Raw genomic sequence first — 19,113 nt, forward strand, 5'->3', positions numbered from 1 at the left:
CAGGCAATACAAACATACAAGGAACATATGCACAAAAGCAATAAGAGAAGACGGGCTTCGGTACCAGATAAAGCCTATCGATAAATTCTTCTCCAATCCGAAAAGCTTATTCCGTTATGCAGCTTCTCTTCGGCGAGCCAAAACTGGATTTTCCCAACTGATAGGTCCTAATGGTCCGACTAGTAACGACGGGGATGCCGCTCATCTTTTCGATGAACAATACTCTCGTACATCTCAACCGGCTCACATCAACTACACTGATGAAAGCTTCACCTGCACAGGAATTTCCGAAGTGAACCTGAGCGCTGACCTGGTCCAGATATGGTTCATTCTGCTACACTGAGGGAATCAGCTTCAATCATGGAAACACCGCTTAGCGTGATGTTCTCACACGGGCCAAGTCGAGGCAAACTACAGGAGATTCGGAAGCAGGCTCACAGTATACCAATTTTCAACGAAGGTCGACGCAGCGAACCCTCAAACTACCGACCGGTAGCTTTTCTCTCTATACCTTCTGAAATTATGGAGTCCATGATATGCGATGGTGTACACAACTACTTATTATCCCTAAAATTCTTCTCACCCCAACAGCATGGCTTCAGGAAGGGTCACTCTTGTATAACCGACCTGCCGACTGCGGTGAACAGATTAACAACCATCCTTGATCGCAAGGGGAAGGTTGACATCATTACCTTGATTTCTCAAAAGCTTTTGATAGGGTCAACCAAATCTGTCTTATCAATAAGCTCAAGCGATTGGGTATCAAACCACCTCTAACTGACTCGCTCGCTTCATATCTAAAGATTCGACATTTTAAGGTTAAGGTTAACTTCACTTTCTCTCAGGCTATGAAATGTCCTAGTGGGGTTCCTCAGGGCTGAATACTAGGACCTGTTCTCTTTTATATAAACGATCTTCCACAACAAGTTTCGTCTGACTTACTGCTTTTTGCTGATGATTGAAAACTTTGGAGAGAGATACGCAACCAAGAGGATATACTGGCACTTCAGGAGGATCTGATTCGACTTCAAAGTTTGGCAGACGACAACGGACTTACCTTCAACACTTCAAAGTGTAAAGTAGTCCATCTGAGACATGTTGCAGACTACAGTTACGACTCGGGAAACTCTTCTTTAGCGGTATCTCAAATCGAAAAAGATTTAGGAGTGTTGGTACCCTACGACTTGAAATCGTACGCTAACTGTGACAAAAACGCCTTTCGAGCAAACCTTGCACTGGTAACATTGAAGCGCATTTTGGGCCAGTTTGACGGTAGAACTTTCCACATAATCCTCAGCAGTTTTATTAGTCCCCATTTAGAGTACGGAAACATAGTGTTTCCTTCCTCATTCCAAACGCATAAGGACACTCTGTAGCGTATTCAACGACAAGCCACGAAATCGGTTCGAGGACTCGAATTCAAACCTTATGAAGAACGCTTCCAATCATCTAACCTTTACCCATTGGAGTATAGGCATCTTAGAGGTGACCTTTTTATGACTTACAGTATCCCTAATACTTCTGGAAATCCCCTTAAACATCTACTTAAGCTTAGTTATATTACAAACCTAAGGGGTAACACTCAGAAACTGGAGACACAACTCACCAGAACGGAATGTAGACACAACTTCTACTCCTTAAGAGTTTTCAAATGCTGGAATTCGCTGCCAATTGAGCTAGTCCAAGCGTCTTCGTAAGAGTCCTTTAAGAGGAAACTTGACCTATTCTTAATGACTAAGGATAACATCTTATTATGATTTACCAACTTCTTCTTTTCCTCTATTATCGTTAATATACCTGGGTTCCTGCCTGAAGGTATTGGTGATCCAATACTACTGGTCACGGAAGCCCTTTAGACGAAACCTTTTGTTATTCCATCCACAACCATTTGAACCATATGTTGTATGCTATATTTGTTAACACTTTCTTGTTTCCTATTTTCGTGGTGAGAATCACTAAACTCTGGAGCGCCTTACCAGGGATGAAAGTATCACCATCTTTCTCAGTCTTTCAGAAGAAGGTTTGATACCTTTTACTTTTGTAGGTAATGAGGGTGATTGCCTCAGCCATTACTCCATGGTCACTTTTAGTGTTAAGGATTAACTTGTTTTACCCTTAAGTTACAAAAGAAACATAAGAAGATTTATGGCTTTCCGTTTGTTGGAAGTTTCTCCCACCATCCATACTCATATTTCAAGGAAAAAATGATCCGCTTATCATGCCAGCGAATGATCAGAGAACCAATTGTTACAGAGTGAGCGTTTTGAAAATCCTCCAGCGTTCTATTCACAGCCTTAATATGTTTCCTCAAATATTACTCCTTTTTCTGTTTGTGTCAACTTTGTCCAGGACTCATATAGCCGAATTCCGATACTTATCAGTCTTTGAATAAGCCTTTATTTTCTGAATTTAGTTAAGATTTGCTTGTAGTATCTTTGTTGGTGTGTACTGCAAGGCAGTTGATAGTAAGATCTGGTTTGACTGAGAGTTGAGGCATGAAGAGTTTGCCTGATGATGCTGTTTTGCCATCTGGGGGCTTTTGTAATTAAACTTGACTCATGAAGGTAAGTTTTGATGCCATTTTGTAAATAGTCTTTTTTATTCTCAGGTACTCAAATGTTCCACGTATTAAGTATTTTTCGTCTTACAACATTACATTTCTCAGAAAAATCACTTTGTTGTGGGCGAGTGACAATAATGAGTTATTTTGTGTATTCGATATAATTTATTTGGTGGAGATACTTAAAATAGACCTAATTTGAAGGCCATTTTTGCCATTGTTTGTAATTTTTTATAATTCCATTCAATATATAGGAACGCCATATTGACTAGCGAAGTTTATTCAAGTTGATTTACACCATTCCTCATCATCATTCTCATGTCATACTGATTACCATTCGCTAAGAATATGTGCCTGCACACATACGTCATTCATCTTATTCCCTTTGGATCACACACGAAAAATCTTGATCTGTATCTGATATCACTTGAACTTATTGTTCCTACATTATCACAATTATGTATATATTTGGACCTATAACACCCACCCTTTCGACAGTAACAAGTAACTCATATTTTCGTGTTTAATGAACTGATTCTTTTTATAAGTCCTAAAATATCGACTGCGTTAAGATATTCTCATATTTTTATTGGTTCTCCACAGTTTTATAACAAGGCACGGAGTAATTTATGCATTAAGTTTGTTTCGACATAACTGTCTATTGAAAGTGACGCGAACAAGCCTCTTGCCCTATACAGAAGAACACCAGTCAGGCATAACTGGATAAATTTTGGTTTCGTAGGATCGTTTATTGAGTTCATACAAAATATTACAAGTCAAGATTCTCCTTCGAAACTATTGCGTACGAGTGGTGATTCGAACTTGTTACATGGCAACGAACCTAGACAAAGATAACACAGTGTAAAAGTGTCCTCCACAGAAGAAAGCCTCATCATTCATACAGTAAGAGGCAGTTCCCATGAATAAGGAACAATGAACGGTAACCAAATCACACATGATGGAAAAGATCTGGAAGAGGTGTAACACATTGCAGTATTGAGACACCTGACGTTGATTGGTTCAGAGTTGGCCGCAAACATCTTAGTAGTATCAAAACATTATGACTCACGTACTCATCCACTGCCATATTTTTTACAGGCATTATATTTCTTACTATTTTGTGCTGAGTATTGAAAACTTGGTATGTTTAAAAAGGACAAACTCATGCTCCGGCAGTTCCGTCCCACAATCCAACTAAATATATGAATATAATATCCAATAAAGAGATATCATTTTATCTCACTTGGCGCGTATTGCAGATAGATTAATTGAACGCGGATCACCCAACAGGACCACGTATGGCACATCATACATAAAAAAGAGAAATCATCAAATGACTCAGTCATAGCAGGACTCATTGTGAGTGTTAAAAGTTTCACATGAGCTGTCGCCGAAACACAAATGGGCCATAGAAACAGCAGCAGATCACCACGACGACCAACATCCAAGTCACAGAGCAAGTCACAAACGTTCGGACTTTCTGGATAATTTTGTTGGCATCAGTGGAGGTTTGGTGTCACATGAACCAGGTGTAGTCAACTGAGTGCATGACCTAAACAGACTTCTAAGAAGACGGGAAACGAATAACCATCAGCAGGTCTTAATGACCGAAAGTGTGTGCCTAAACCATCGCTTGTTTTACGTTGGAGACAGACATTTAGAATTGAACATTTTTGCGGCGTCGCACTTAGTATCATTTCTCAGAACAAAACTGGGCTGGGTCGAAAAACTTCCCTAGTTACGCTCAAAGCTGATAAAAAAGCTGAAATTAGGACGTTTGTCAGAAAAATTTGACGCTAGACTTGTGGTCAAGGAGGCATTTCCCCTGAGTGTTCATCGCAGTCGATTTAGACCTGACAATGCTGGTAATGGACTTTTTAGAGAGACATGAATTTCTAGTCGACACTAAAATGCAACGTTTGACAGTGAAAGAAACTTCTAGCCACACAAAAAGCAAGAAAAGTCACACTACTTTAAATTCGGCACAAAAAATGCCAGGATACACTCGCGGAATTCCAAAACTTGACCAAATCCAACCACCAACCTTCCAGAAGCTCAAAGTCATTCTGTAGTGGCATTGGTTCCTAACCACACAGCCTTTGAAGCTGAGCGTATACTTACTGAGAAAATTTATATTCAGCATGTACCACTAGAAGGTCAACAATGGTGAGCGCGGAAACAATTGATCGAAGTGCTATGGCTCAGCCATAAAAGCGCGGTCATTCTATATAACCTATTGCCTTTTGTACCGAACATATCACTCTCTTCCCAGATCAAATGTGTTCACCAAAAGTGGTGTACGTCATATTGCTGATTAGGACGAGTCAGTGTAGAGAGTGATGTGACTTCTGCTTAAAATCTTATAGATTGGGTAGTCATGTTATGACGAATGTACAATTTTAAGATTAGATCTATTATTGTGGTAACAAAGATAAATGTACTGATATTGAATTGGACCCTAATCCTATATTGGCGAAACCGAATGAAGAAATGAAGCTTGTCATCAATCCCCATATTCACTTTAACTTTATTGATTGATTTTTACTTATCCTAATCCATTTTCCTTTTATTCTGTTGTCTGATGCTCACGTGTATTATCGTATTGCAGTAGTGATTAGTACTCATAGCTTACAAGCTTGAACGATACTAATAACTGATCATTTTTTATGATCAGCCATGATGGTTCATCAAAAAGCTTTAGCAGTATTTGCATTCTCCAGCGAAATAGAGTTGTTTAAACGTCAACCACAAGTAAATATGACTCTTAATCGAAGTAATTACATATTAGCTAGTAATGTACGAGAGGACTGTGTGGCTATTGTAGTCTACTTCTTCATCTTGTTTCTTCGCTTAACATTTTGCTCCATTTTAAACCATGTAATATACCCTATTGTCTTTTCTTTCGACCACTATTTGCCTAATTTCCAACTTTCTAGCACTATTGTTGAACAATGAAGATAGTATTTTAGAAACGTAAGATGGGTTTAAGGTGTAAATCTTCCGCAATCATAGGCTTGTTTCCTATTGTTAATCTGGTGAGAGCTAAGTACTTATCTGAATTCTTTGGGTTTTTACTGAATCAACCGGGTGACAAAGTCAATAGCATCACACTCGTCCTGGAATTAGTTCCAATACTGTGTGTCTAATCCGTTTCCTTTTTGGTCTATACTATTTGTTACAATTGGGTTTTTGGGCATCAGATCTATTGGACTATCTAAATTAAAAAAATAATCCAAGAGAGTTTAACTATTTTGGTGGATGGTTTACCATGTTTTTCATACTTCGTAACATGTATATATTTTTATTTGGACTAGATATATATTTCATATGAACCACTTGCAAAACCCTTTTCAGTGTAAGATATATTTAATAGCTTCAAAAGACAACATACTACCGTGAGTGTGCTGTTCTCAAGAGAACCATGTAAGGTCCGAACTCAATTCGACACCTCTTAGTTCTGACTACCATTACCACATATTTATGATTATTACTAGACCAACTAAAGCAACCACTTATGAAAATTCAATACTATACCTCTTATTTTCCTAACTGTAGTTCCGTAAATCATGTTCAACTTTTAAACTTTTTCTGTCAAGTTTTTTAATTGCTATATTCCTCATCAACTTACATGCAAGCCTGGTATGTACATTCGTTGCATTATATCATCCTTACGCTATTTGAATTTAACAATTACTCGTATCACCTTTAACATTTTCCACTAAACCCATCGTAATAGTTATTGCTATGCACGTTTGGGTTTACAGATTGGGCTGTCATATTAGTTTCCCAAGAAAAACTTGGCATGGTTGAGATAACAAAATCACAGCACTAAGGTGCTATCGTAATATCTAATCTATCACGTACTTGTTAGTCAAGCAGGCGTTTGCAATAAAAACTCTAGAACCTACTGCTAAAATTAACTCTAAGTGAACAAATATCTCTGGGTCGCCATTCGTTAACGCTAAAAATTTCTGATAATTTCGAATCACAACGAACAACGATACCTATTTCCCGCTAACAAATCCTCAATCAGCACTAACTAGTTATTCATAATGGTTTCAGGATATCGTCGTAAAGCATTGTCATGAATTGACAATCACGTAAAATGATTGGTAAAATTGTTTATTGACAAAATCGGTCAACAAATTGACTCATAATTATAATTAAATAGTGTTGCTATCTCTTTATCTTTATTTACTGCTGATTATTTCAGTTTGTTTCTCTATCAGTTGCTAATTAAGTAAATATCGTAAAACCTTGTCAGTCTAATTGGAGGTTGGGCGACACAATCATGTATGCAAATCGTCAGTATAAGCAGTCAAGCAAATCCCTAGCAGACTAAAAGCACTGTCGAATTTATCCCAACACTGACTAGGGTTCAGGCCATTATCATAGAGATGAGTTAGGAACTGTACTTCCCTCGATTACAACTTGGGCTCTCCCTGATAATCACGTGAGCATCACTCACTGTTTATCATCTTGCAAAGATTGGTTTAACCGAAAGCACCATACAAAACCATGTCACTATATTTATAGCACATAAACTTAGTTGATCTCGATACCATATAATCACTGAAGTTCATACAAATCGAACTCTATAGTACCCCAAACTCGATACTTACAAGGGGCTTGTATTCACCATCCCACTTGAATATGTTCCCAAAGAACAATGAAGGTGATTGTCGACCGTGCGAGGATTAACGATCCCTCAACCGTTTAACAGCACCATATAAGTAACTAATACCCCATATCTAAGATTTTACAAACGGCCTATAGGGTATGAACATATTTACCAATGGTGAATTGGTCAGAACACATCACAATATACCAGGTGATGAGGAAGATATCCATAAGACAGCTATTACTACACCTGTCGTACTATCTGAGTTTGTACGCATGCCGTTCGGCATGAGGAACGCAGCACAAATATTTCAAAGATTTATGAACAACCTACTTCGGGACATGCCCTCGTCACAGCGTTATTTAGACGATTTGTTAATTGCCAGTTCGGATTTTAAATCATACGAACAACTGGTAGGAAAGTGTTAAAATGGTTAGATGAAAAGGGAATGAATACACATCAAGGTGTTTTTTGGTGTTTAAACTCTGGAATTTCTCGGATACACAATAAGCCCAGGGGGGATAGCAACGGTGAAAGATGTGGACACCATCAGGTAATGCCCCATACCAAGCTATTTAACACAACCTAAAAGTTTTCTAGATTTATTTAACTTTGATCGTTGGTTCATACCTTATGAACAATTAATCCAACCTTTGGCATATTCCCCCTAAGGGAGAGCCAAAAGAATTTAAGCCAACTTCTGAGGTTGTTGAGGATGCTAGACGGTTAAACAAACTCTAACATCTATGTTGGAGTATCCGAATAAAATTAGTTAAAAAACACCACAGGTTCTGAGAGACTACGCCGCACACCATATCATCCTTAGGCCAATGGGATTGTGGAATGTTTCCGTCATCAGTTAGACGTTGCCTCAATGCTACACTTAAACTCCGTTCAGCTGATAGAATCCCTGCCATTAGTTATGTTGAGAATAATAGCAACTGCTAAAACTGATTCACAGTGTTCATCAGCTAAATTAGCCCTTGGGATGACTCTAAGACTGCTAGGAGAATTTGCCAATCTTTGTATTGAAAATAAAAAGCTGGAACTGGAAAGTTATGTCGGTCAACTACGTGACTTAATGTCCAGATCTGAGCCGGTCAATATTGGTGAACACTCGTGAGCTACACACATGCTCAAGGTCTTAAGCACTTGCATGCATGTCTGGATAAAGTGTGACAAAGTAGAAGCACTACTGAGCCTTCCATTCGAAGTTCTATTCAAATTCGCTCCAGAAAAACCTACATATTTCGACATACCAAACATGAAAACACAGACACTGTAAGTATTGACAGACTAAGACCGGCTTATTTGAATGATAAACCGCCAAACTTGTCATTAAATCGCTTAAGTGACAAAAATAACAACGAGAGCACTCTACATGTAACCAAAATAGTTAGATGGGTACAACCGATTATTTAAACAGGGATATTCACAGTTTTGTTAACGTACTGTTTCACCGATTTCTTCTGAAAAATAGCATCAAGATAGTAGTAGTCTTAAGTAATATCTCACGTGTCCCTCTTCAGTTCTTTTACTCTTGGTGTATGGGTGTCATATCCATTTTTATGCCAAGCACATAAACTATTTATCTCAAAACAATCCACCGATAAATATAAAATCTTGTATTCTGGTACCTCAATACTTCATCTTAAAATAATATTGTTCCTCTCAATCAGTCCCCTTTCCAGCATAATGCTGATTTTTTAATTTGAGATATGATTGTTACCCATACCTTTCCTCAAGTATGCGCTTTGATTTCATCGATTTTAGTTTATGGCATTTTTCGACTTTATACATTCCTGTGTCGTTTTACCTTTTATTCTAGGGCCTATCATATTTATACCCAAGTTTAACTGCTCACATTTAGTAGGTTGAACTGTAGCTCACAAAGTGAGCTATATTCTTCGGCCAGCAGAACATTCCCTTCTTCTAAAAGGTAAATGGTTTATATATTTCCTAGCGCTTTAGTTACTTGACGTCTTATAGTTCGACGGTACAAGATTTTAGTAAAAAAATGGTGGTTATATAGGGCGGAAGATATGCTTATTAGTTATTCTGTATATTTCGTTTATTTTACACTCGTGAATTTATATTAAAATCATTATCAATAAACCACTACGCCCTGATATATTGGGAAGAATGAGCACACAGTTGAGCAATTTATCATCTATATATAATCTCCGATTCTAAAAGTCCCGGATACTACGGTAGATACCTTCTAAACTAGACTATTCGGAAATCAACCTAATGTTAGGTTCACATAATAATAATAATATATTTCTGCAAGGGCGGGTACACGCCATTTTTACAGGCATGATCCACAAGTTACAACATATACTGGTTCACAGTATGCATCCCAAGCAAGGTTGTTTACTAAACATAATCTATAAAAGTTGATAGCAGTTTATTCGTTCAGTTATAATGTGTTTTCATCAAAATATTTTCCAATGGGGCATCGCGTCCACGTTACACACCAGATCAAATCTCGGCAAAATTGTGTTAGGATTTTGGTAGTGTTGTAGAGCGCCTGGTGCAAATTATGACCTTGGGGAAGCGCGTTCGTCGAGCTTGTTCCAGATGTTAGAAGTTACATAGCTTCACCCTCAGAGTAAGATTCCGAGGAGAGAAAAGAAAAGGAGAAAGAAACCGAGAGGCAGCAAGGCATTTGGATATGAACGATAAGCAATGCTTAGCATTTAGTAGTGGAACAGACAGAGGTATGATAAATCATTAGATCAAATTGATACTAGTTCATGTTGTTAGAGTGAAATGTGATCAGGGGCTTCAGATGAAGGAATGTAGTAATAAAGAACAATGAGATGTGATATTTATAATGGTGGAGTAAGTCTTAATGAAGGAAGTGAAGTCAAGATTGGAATGAGAAAGACTGTTTATTAGAACGGAGAGTGCATGTAGAGAGTAGAGTGTTAAGTAAAATAGCAAACATATCCTTTACAGTCTGTTTTATTTATCCTTTTCTTCATCATCCGATGCCTGCCACACAGTTTTCATGTAAAAGTCTGAGTTAGCATGTTATAGGTTGTCTTAGTAGAATAGTTAATCCAGCACAAAAATTAGAAACATGAGTCTGAATGGTGAGTGTAGGAGAACAATCTCAATATCACAGATTGACTGACTTGTTCTCATCCATAGAGAGCTTGATACAGACAAAATGTTCTGCCCCACAAACACGGGTGGATTGAAATCATCGCCCTCACCATCAGTGCTTGCTGGTCAGTAACTCCACCCTCCCTCCTTTTGTGATGTTAGGCTCATTGACGCTTATTTTTTGGATTCATATCATACCTCACACAATGCTCTGTGTTTCACATCCTGTTGGAAAACACTATTTCTATAAGTACCATTTTACAAGCTTATCAGACAGTCACACATTATGGCCCGTGGGTAAGGCTTCGATGCAATGCTTTAATTGACTATAGTGTGAAGTATAGGTTGCCAATCAGAGTATAGGCATTAAGAAGGATATAATGTAGGATAGTTGCCTACCAAAGTGGGCGGAAAAGTGTAGATTCATATTAGTTACAGATAAGGTAAGATAACCAGTGGTGAAATAATGTTAATGGCAAGGCAATATAGTGTACAGAAGAGTATAAAGCTGATAAAGAATAGACAAGAAGGAACTCGCACTAAATTCGTACATGACTAGACGAGAAATGGCTTTCATCTCTAAGGAGCAAGATGTACATCAGTGGTGGCTAAACTCTCTGAGACAGATATATATAAGTGAGCGAATATACATACGGTCGATTCGGTTAATCAATAAACGTTCTTTTTCACTATTAGTCTTTTTATTTGAGCTCTCTACTAGGTAAATAGCGGATTAGCGTCAACTCCCAGACACTGTACTTCACGACAACTAGAGATTCAGGCCTTCTGTCACATTTTTGTCAGTGTGTTCGCATGACGTTGACGAATTATGAACCCACACTTATCGTCGAAAGTTCCACAAATGCCATTAAGCTAATCGATAACCGCTTTCGAAATTACCGGTACAAAGTTGGTGGAAAATATGGCCGACGTAATTATTGGTACTGAGGTCGATACTGTGGGAAATTTATACGCCTAGTTATCTTCTTGTTGCATACAGAAGCACTTAAAAAATCAGAGCCTTACGTGTAGTGTACAGCAATACAACATGTAAAACGACCAAAACTTAAATACTTGTCCAAATGCAGAGACAACATGCTGAAGAGTGATAGTTTATAAATTGGGAAACCTTGTCTATCAAGTGATTGTGTTATGCTACATTTGATACATTATCCAGTTGCTCTCGGGTTTGTCAGGATCATAAAATCTCTGCTGCTACGATTGTATTCAATGGTGTTCGTTATTATGAACGATTTCGTGACTACGGCCTCCTTCCCATGCAATCCTAAAAAGCATCGAAATCTGAATATATGTCCAACCGTTCCATCACAAGCTCCATCGCAACGCAAATTTGATAATTAGGAGTATTTGAATTGTAGTATAAACTAAGAATCCCAGAAATAACGCAATTTAATCAAGAAGTTCTAGATGAACACGAACGAATGCATTGTATTTGGAATTCGAAACGAAGCAGTCATCAAGTACAAAGGGATCAGTGGTTCACATAAACACCACGAAAGAATAACCAAATATTTATATGTATATATATATAGATGTAGATATATAGTGAAGATAAAACGAGTTTGAGAAGTTAATTTGAGTGTAACCCAAGATATTCGCTCAATTACAAACTTCGGATACTTAAGAATAATATTTATTTGGGAGGAAGAGAGGAAAAGAAAATTCTAAAGGAAAAAATAATGAACACCTAGTGAGAGGGTCCAAGCATGATAACATCGACCTCTGAAGTAAACCATGAATTTAAAACGCACGTCAATACGCGTAATAGGATGCCGAGTAGAACTTGATATTAGTATAAACTCTTGTGCAACGTAGGTTTTCTGGTAGTCTGTTCCATATGGTTGAGTAGATAGTAAAGAAAAAATTCTGGAGTAAATTTATGTAGGTCCTCAGAATCGCTAAAATATTTTCCTTATTGCGTAGATTTTGGAATGATTTCGTAGAATAAGAAGGGGTGGATGCCGAAGAGTAAAAGGTACTTTGAATAAGCCAGTAGATAAAGACAAGGTTTTATTTAATACTACTGATCCAGAGAGGTTCTAATTTGAGTTGTTGACATCTTTGGTGATAATCCTTGTCGTCGAAATACCCCAAAACAGTTTTAGTGAACCTTCTTTGAACACCTTCATTTTTAATCAGGTCAATATGCCTTCAATTACTGTGAACTAAAATACCACCATATCACTATGTGATCCTGTTTCGAACCTAGGGGTGATTAGGGATGTTTTTCATACAGATGGATAGGCTCCATATTCCATGGATGGGCTTAACAGTTTTAAACGGAATAATGTGGTTCTCTACTACCATATTTCACAAATGATGAGGGAATCCTGTCTGGTCCACTGTCACAAGACATTTTCAGGGTACATATAGTCTGTTTAGTGTTGGTGGATATGAAATCAATTTAGATAGATGTCTAGATGCCAACATTGGAAATGTATTGATAGGGGTTTCAGTTTCGGTGTTGTAGCATTGAGAAAAGTGCTGACTAACTAGTTCACAAATAGTATCAGGGTTGTCAACAGTGCTTCCGTTAACTATGAAAAATTTAGTTGTGCCAAGAGAATTCGACTTCCCACGAGATTTGAAAAGCCAAGGTATTGAAAACTCTGGGCTTTTACTACCTAGAGCTTTATTTTCTATATTCATAAGGTATATTCATAAGCCATACGACAAACAACTGGAGTAGTGCAATCAATGCAATATTTCAGGTTTTGGTTTAAATTGGAAAGCGCAGTGTCAATGTTATTTGTGGTAAAATATGGTCCCCATGGCAAACAATGAACGAGAGTTTCAGTGGGTTTCCAGGTTTGTTGATCGAACTGTCTGCCCCGGTACATTACTGCATCTTTGGAGTTCAATTTTGTAGTGTTTAGAGAATGGATAATACTCAATACAATTCTATGATCACTCATAAAAAGCTCGTGACTGATATGCACTGGAATGGAGTCGATGTTCATTGTGAATAATAAATCAAATATATTATTCTTTCTAGTCGGTTTTCTGACTTTTTGGACCCATTTACAAAGTTCTTATGTTTCAACTAACTTGTTATATCGGCCTGGTACCGAAGTCAAACCCCATGTGATATTCGGCAGGTTAAAATCACCTACAATGATTTTAGACGTATGCAGTTGGTGCGAAGCAATGAAGAATATGTTTGTTAGTAATCCGTCAAAGTTAGTATCCACATGAGGTGGTCTGCATATGTATCCCGCCAGTAGATAATTTTGCGATCCTAAATTTACGGTAACCCAAATAGAGTCATCTATAGCATCAACAGACGCATTCTCAAATTTACACTCCTGAATGTCCGAACGGACATAGATAGTTGTACCACCTCCTATTCCATGACGTCTGTCGGTTCGAAAGAAAACATAGTTATCTACTTTTAAGGAGTGGTCGGATATGGATTATTTGCATCATGTTTCCGTAATAAGTACAATGGTTGAACTTACAAGAAATAAGAGGGCTTTAAGATGAGTAATTTTATTGGACAGAAAGCGGGCGTTGAACGAAAGAATAAGAAACTGAGAGGTATCATAATGAGGCAGGTTAGAGAATAGATCACAATTTGCAGTTCCATAAATACTCGTAATATTGGCTACCATCAGAATTGAGTTTCCAGGGTAGTAGGTGCACAAACTTTGTCATCATTTGTAATATATTCACCGTTGCTGACAGAATGGCCGGCGGGGTTACAAAAATGTCACCTGATTATCATTGACTATAACATCTGATAGGGACATAGTGTATGTATTGGGAGCCGGATCAAGAGGGTTATGAGGCCTATGTGTGCGACCAAGTGGCCATTTACAACTCAGATTACTTTTTATATCTGACGTATGTGTGACTTGCTCCAAACGTTTATTTCTGGGGTTTGTGGTTTGTATTAGCTCCCTCGTAATTTAGGAAGAAACGAGTGTTGTTAAACATGCTTGCGATGGTTTGCAAGGTTCGAGCATATCGACGTTCAGTGCTTGGTCAGCTGTATAAATGTTATGGCTATTTTTTTCCATTACCCGTTGCACAGTTACTGTAACTGGGTGTTGCACTGATAGAAATTTGGACAGTGCTATCCGATTCGTCATCAGCATAACTACTTTGAGTTAGATTTAAGCCAGCATTCTCAGGAGGATGGAAACCACCTACGTCGGGGTTCTTTTCTTTCGGGTTTTAAACTTTAAGAAATTCAGGAGAGTTTATTAGTGGTGGCATATTTGTAAAGTTAGATGTAGAATTAGAATCTAAGTTAATTCTATGACCATTAGGTCTATGATGCTTTTTGGATGTTGGCCCTGATGGTCTGTGACCAGCTCCTTCTGCTTTTCGCTGGCATGGTGTTCTATCTGAAAGAGGTCGATATTATCATGCTTGAACCCTCTCACTAGGTGTTCATTATTTTTTCCTTTAGAATTTTCTTTTCCTCTCTTCCTCCCAAATAAATATTATTCTTAAGTATCCGAAGTTTGTAATTGAGCGAATATCTTGGGTTACACTCAAATTAACTTCTCAAACTCGTTTTATCTTCACTATATATCTACATCTATATATATATACATATAAATATTTGGTTATTCTTTCGTGGTGTTTATGTGAACCACTGATCCCTTTGTACTTGATGACTGCTTCGTTTCGAATTCCAAATACAATGCATTCGTTCGTGTTCATCTAGAACTTCTTGATTAAATTGCGTTATTTCTGGGATTCTTAGTTTATACTACAATTCAAATAGTTCTAATTATTACACCTTTCCCTCTAATTTAGAATTTCATTGCATTCCTCCAAACCATTACTGCATAAATACTTATTCCACCATCATATCTTACTGCAGTAATAAGTTATATTCGCATTTATTTACTTATAATCTTCCTTGGCTTTTTCTTTTCGCTATTGATTTGGCGATACATACGTGTGCGTTTATTCTTGTTCCGTGTTGACAAACATGCTTATTAAACTATCTACGTTTTTCGCGTTTCATTCATTTCTATTCCCTTATTTTTTCCCTTTCCTTCTTCAAAATCAACTCAATATTCCCCTCAATTACACAGAACCTGATTTATTATTATTCCATTAACATCATCATTTTTTATTTTTCCCTTCTTTTTTTCGTTCAAAGTTGGTAAAAGTTATGCTAACGTTATTGAAACTTGTGTATTCTTGCATTTCTGAAGAAACCCAAAATGGTTTCTTTACAACACTTATTTAACCATAAGATGCTTGTGAATAATAATGGTAATAATAACCTTTGTAATGCTGTTTGTCCAGTTGTCCAGTGTTTGTTTAGCTACAGTTTCATCTTGAACATCACCAGTTGGTGGTGATCTGAATTTATGTCAGCTTCTCTCCTCGTTCTCATGCCTTCGTTCCATTGACCTTATGAATATTTTACAGATGCAAATATGATTTTTCTGGTTCTCCATGTTGTGTTCCAGTGAGATCCATGTAGCTTTGTGTATGTGTTTGTGTAGGAATATTGTGCCCCCGATAAACATGTTGAACGCGCATAAATTTGCAAATCTCTCACTGTTCTCGTTGATTTCTATCACTCAGTCTATGTCGTCCCTTCATATCTTCATAACTGATGTTGTCCATTTCGACTTTGATGTCTAGATCTTCAATGAAGATGGTGAGGTCGTTTCGTGAGCACTTCGCTATGATCGATTGCAGCCTCTCATGAAACCGATCTTTATCGTCTTCGTCGTTCTTATCATTGGTGGGTGTACAACAACATCGGATAACATTCATGGTGATTCCATCCTTCTTTCTTTTCGATGATGCTTTGATGATGGTGGATTCGTGAGATTTCCATTCCATAATTGCTTTCCGCGATTCTTTGGACAGCATCGGAGCAACTCCTTGAATGTGCGAATCATTTGCTTCTTCGTGATCGGAGTACAGCAGCATCCCTCCTTGCTATCCACCCATCCTCGCTATTCAGATTGGGTCGTATGGGATTCGCTGATTCCTAGCACTTTCAAGTTGTATCGCCTCATTCCTCTTGCTATTTGACTGGTCCTTCCGGTCTTCCATATTGTCCGCACGTTCCATGTACATATATAACTTGTTGCTCCGGCTGTTAGAATGGCATCTGTTTCGTGACTTAATTTGCTCACTCTTAGAGTTGATTTTGGCAAGATTGTTTTCTACGAGATTGGGTTCCCGATCCCACGCTCAACCCGTCTCCCTTTCCCGGGTTTGGGACCAGCAGTGTTAAGTAAAATAGCAAACATATCCTTTACAGTCTGTTTTATTTATCCTTTTCTTCATCATCCGATGCCTGCCACACAGTTTTCATGTAAAAGTCTGAGTTAGCATGTTATAGGTTGTCTTAGTAGAATAGTTAATCCAGCACAAAAATTAGAAACATGAGTCTGAATGGTGAGTGTAGGAGAACAATCTCAATATCACAGATTGACTGACTTGTTCTCATCCATAGAGAGCTTGATACAGACAAAATGTTCTGCCCCACAAACACGGGTGGATTGAAATCATCGCCCTCACCATCAGTGCTTGCTGGTCAGTAACTCCACCCTCCCTCCTTTTGTGATGTTAGGCTCATTGACGCTTATTTTTTGGATTCATATCATACCTCACACAATGCTCTGTGTTTCACATCCTGTTGGAAAACACTATTTCTATAAGTACCATTTTACAAGCTTATCAGACAGTCACACATTATGGCCCGTGGGTAAGGCTTCGATGCAATGCTTTAATTGACTATAGTGTGAAGTATAGGTTGCCAATCAGAGTATAGGCATTAAGAAGGATATAATGTAGGATAGTTGCCTACCAAAGTGGGCGGAAAAGTGTAGATTCATATTAGTTACAGATAAGGTAAGATAACCAGTGGTGAAATAATGTTAATGGCAAGGCAATATAGTGTACAGAAGAGTATAAAGCTGATAAAGAATAGACAAGAAGGAACTCGCACTAAATTCGTACATGACTAGACGAGAAATGGCTTTCATCTCTAAGGAGCAAGATGTACATCAGTGGTGGCTAAACTCTCTGAGACAGATATATATAAGTGAGCGAATATACATACGGTCGATTCGGTTAATCAATAAACGTTCTTTTTCACTATTAGTCTTTTTATTTGAGCTCTCTACTAGGTAAATAGCGGATTAGCGTCAACTCCCAGACACTGTACTTCACGACAACTAGAGATTCAGGCCTTCTGTCACATTTTTGTCAGTGTGTTCGCATGACGTTGACGAATTATGAACCCACACTTATCGTCGAAAGTTCCACAAATGCCATTAAGCTAATCGATAACCGCTTTCGAAATTACCGGTACAAAGTTGGTGGAAAATATGGCCGACGTAATTATTGGTACTGAGGTCGATACTGTGGGAAATTTATACGCCTAGTTATCTTCTTGTTGCATACAGAAGCACTTAAAAAATCAGAGCCTTACGTGTAGTGTACAGCAATACAACATGTAAAACGACCAAAACTTAAATACTTGTCCAAATGCAGAGACAACATGCTGAAGAGTGATAGTTTATAAATTGGGAAACCTTGTCTATCAAGTGATTGTGTTATGCTACATTTGATACATTATCCAGTTGCTCTCGGGTTTGTCAGGATCATAAAATCTCTGCTGCTACGATTGTATTCAATGGTGTTCGTTATTATGAACGATTTCGTGACTACGGCCTCCTTCCCATGCAATCCTAAAAAGCATCGAAATCTGAATATATGTCCAACCGTTCCATCACAAGCTCCATCGCAACGCAAATTTGATAATTAGGAGTATTTGAATTGTAGTATAAACTAAGAATCCCAGAAATAACGCAATTTAATCAAGAAGTTCTAGATGAACACGAACGAATGCATTGTATTTGGAATTCGAAACGAAGCAGTCATCAAGTACAAAGGGATCAGTGGTTCACATAAACACCACGAAAGAATAACCAAATATTTATATGTATATATATATAGATGTAGATATATAGTGAAGATAAAACGAGTTTGAGAAGTTAATTTGAGTGTAACCCAAGATATTCGCTCAATTACAAACTTCGGATACTTAAGAATAATATTTATTTGGGAGGAAGAGAGGAAAAGAAAATTCTAAAGGAAAAAATAATGAACACCTAGTGAGAGGGTTCAAGCATGATAATATCGACCTCTTTCAGATAGAACACCATGCCAGCGAAAAGCAGAAGGAGCTGGTCACAGACCATCAGGGCCAACATCCAAAAAGCATCATAGACCTAATGGTCATAGAATTAACTTAGATTCTAATTCTACATCTAACTTTACAAATATGCCACCACTAATAAACTCTCCTGAATTTCTTAAAGTTTAAAACCCGAAAGAAAAGAACCCCGACGTAGGTGGTTTCCATCCTCCTGAGAATGCTGGCTTAATGTATTACCATTTTTATATATTTTAAATAATCTAGTGGGCTCATGAAGATGTAAACAAATTAGTAGAAAGAGTTTGAATAATAACCTAGTGATGATGTTCAAGATTGAAGAACAGGATTATCAATAAAGCCTAATTGAAATTCAATCTTGAATAACAACAACCAGATCAAATTCAATTAGTATTGTTTGTTTGAATCTACCCATTGATGTTTACGACTGCAACTGGTCAGTCTCTAATTGGTAAGTAGGACGAAACGCGTGTCAAACTGGATTCCACTGTTAGCCACTATCCATCTCTGCTTACCATGCTTGTGAATTAAGGCTATATCGAGGCAATACACACAGTATGCACATATGCCAATTAGAGACTGACCAGTTGCAGTCCTAAACATCAATGGGAAGATTCAAACAAACATTATCAA

The 19,113-nt window shown here is 37.7% G+C and overlaps 1 protein-coding gene across 1 annotated transcript in view; it reads right to left on the reverse strand.

Moving 5' to 3' along the window:
- Smp_152570 (hypothetical protein) overlaps positions 1-3,662 on the reverse strand; it is a gene marked incomplete at its 5' end in the record, with an annotated part of 31,493 nt that extends 27,831 nt beyond the window's left edge. The window contains one exon of the mRNA XM_018791710.1: positions 3,630-3,662. Coding sequence (XP_018647293.1) covers positions 3,630-3,662 — 33 coding nt within the window. The remainder of the gene's footprint in view (positions 1-3,629) is intronic.
- Between the last annotated feature and the right edge of the window lie 15,451 nt (positions 3,663-19,113).

The sequence above is a fragment of the Schistosoma mansoni genome, assembly GCF_000237925.1.
Source record: "Schistosoma mansoni, WGS project CABG00000000 data, supercontig 0225, strain Puerto Rico, whole genome shotgun sequence".
NCBI classification, from domain to species: Eukaryota; Metazoa; Platyhelminthes; class Trematoda; order Strigeidida; family Schistosomatidae; genus Schistosoma; species Schistosoma mansoni.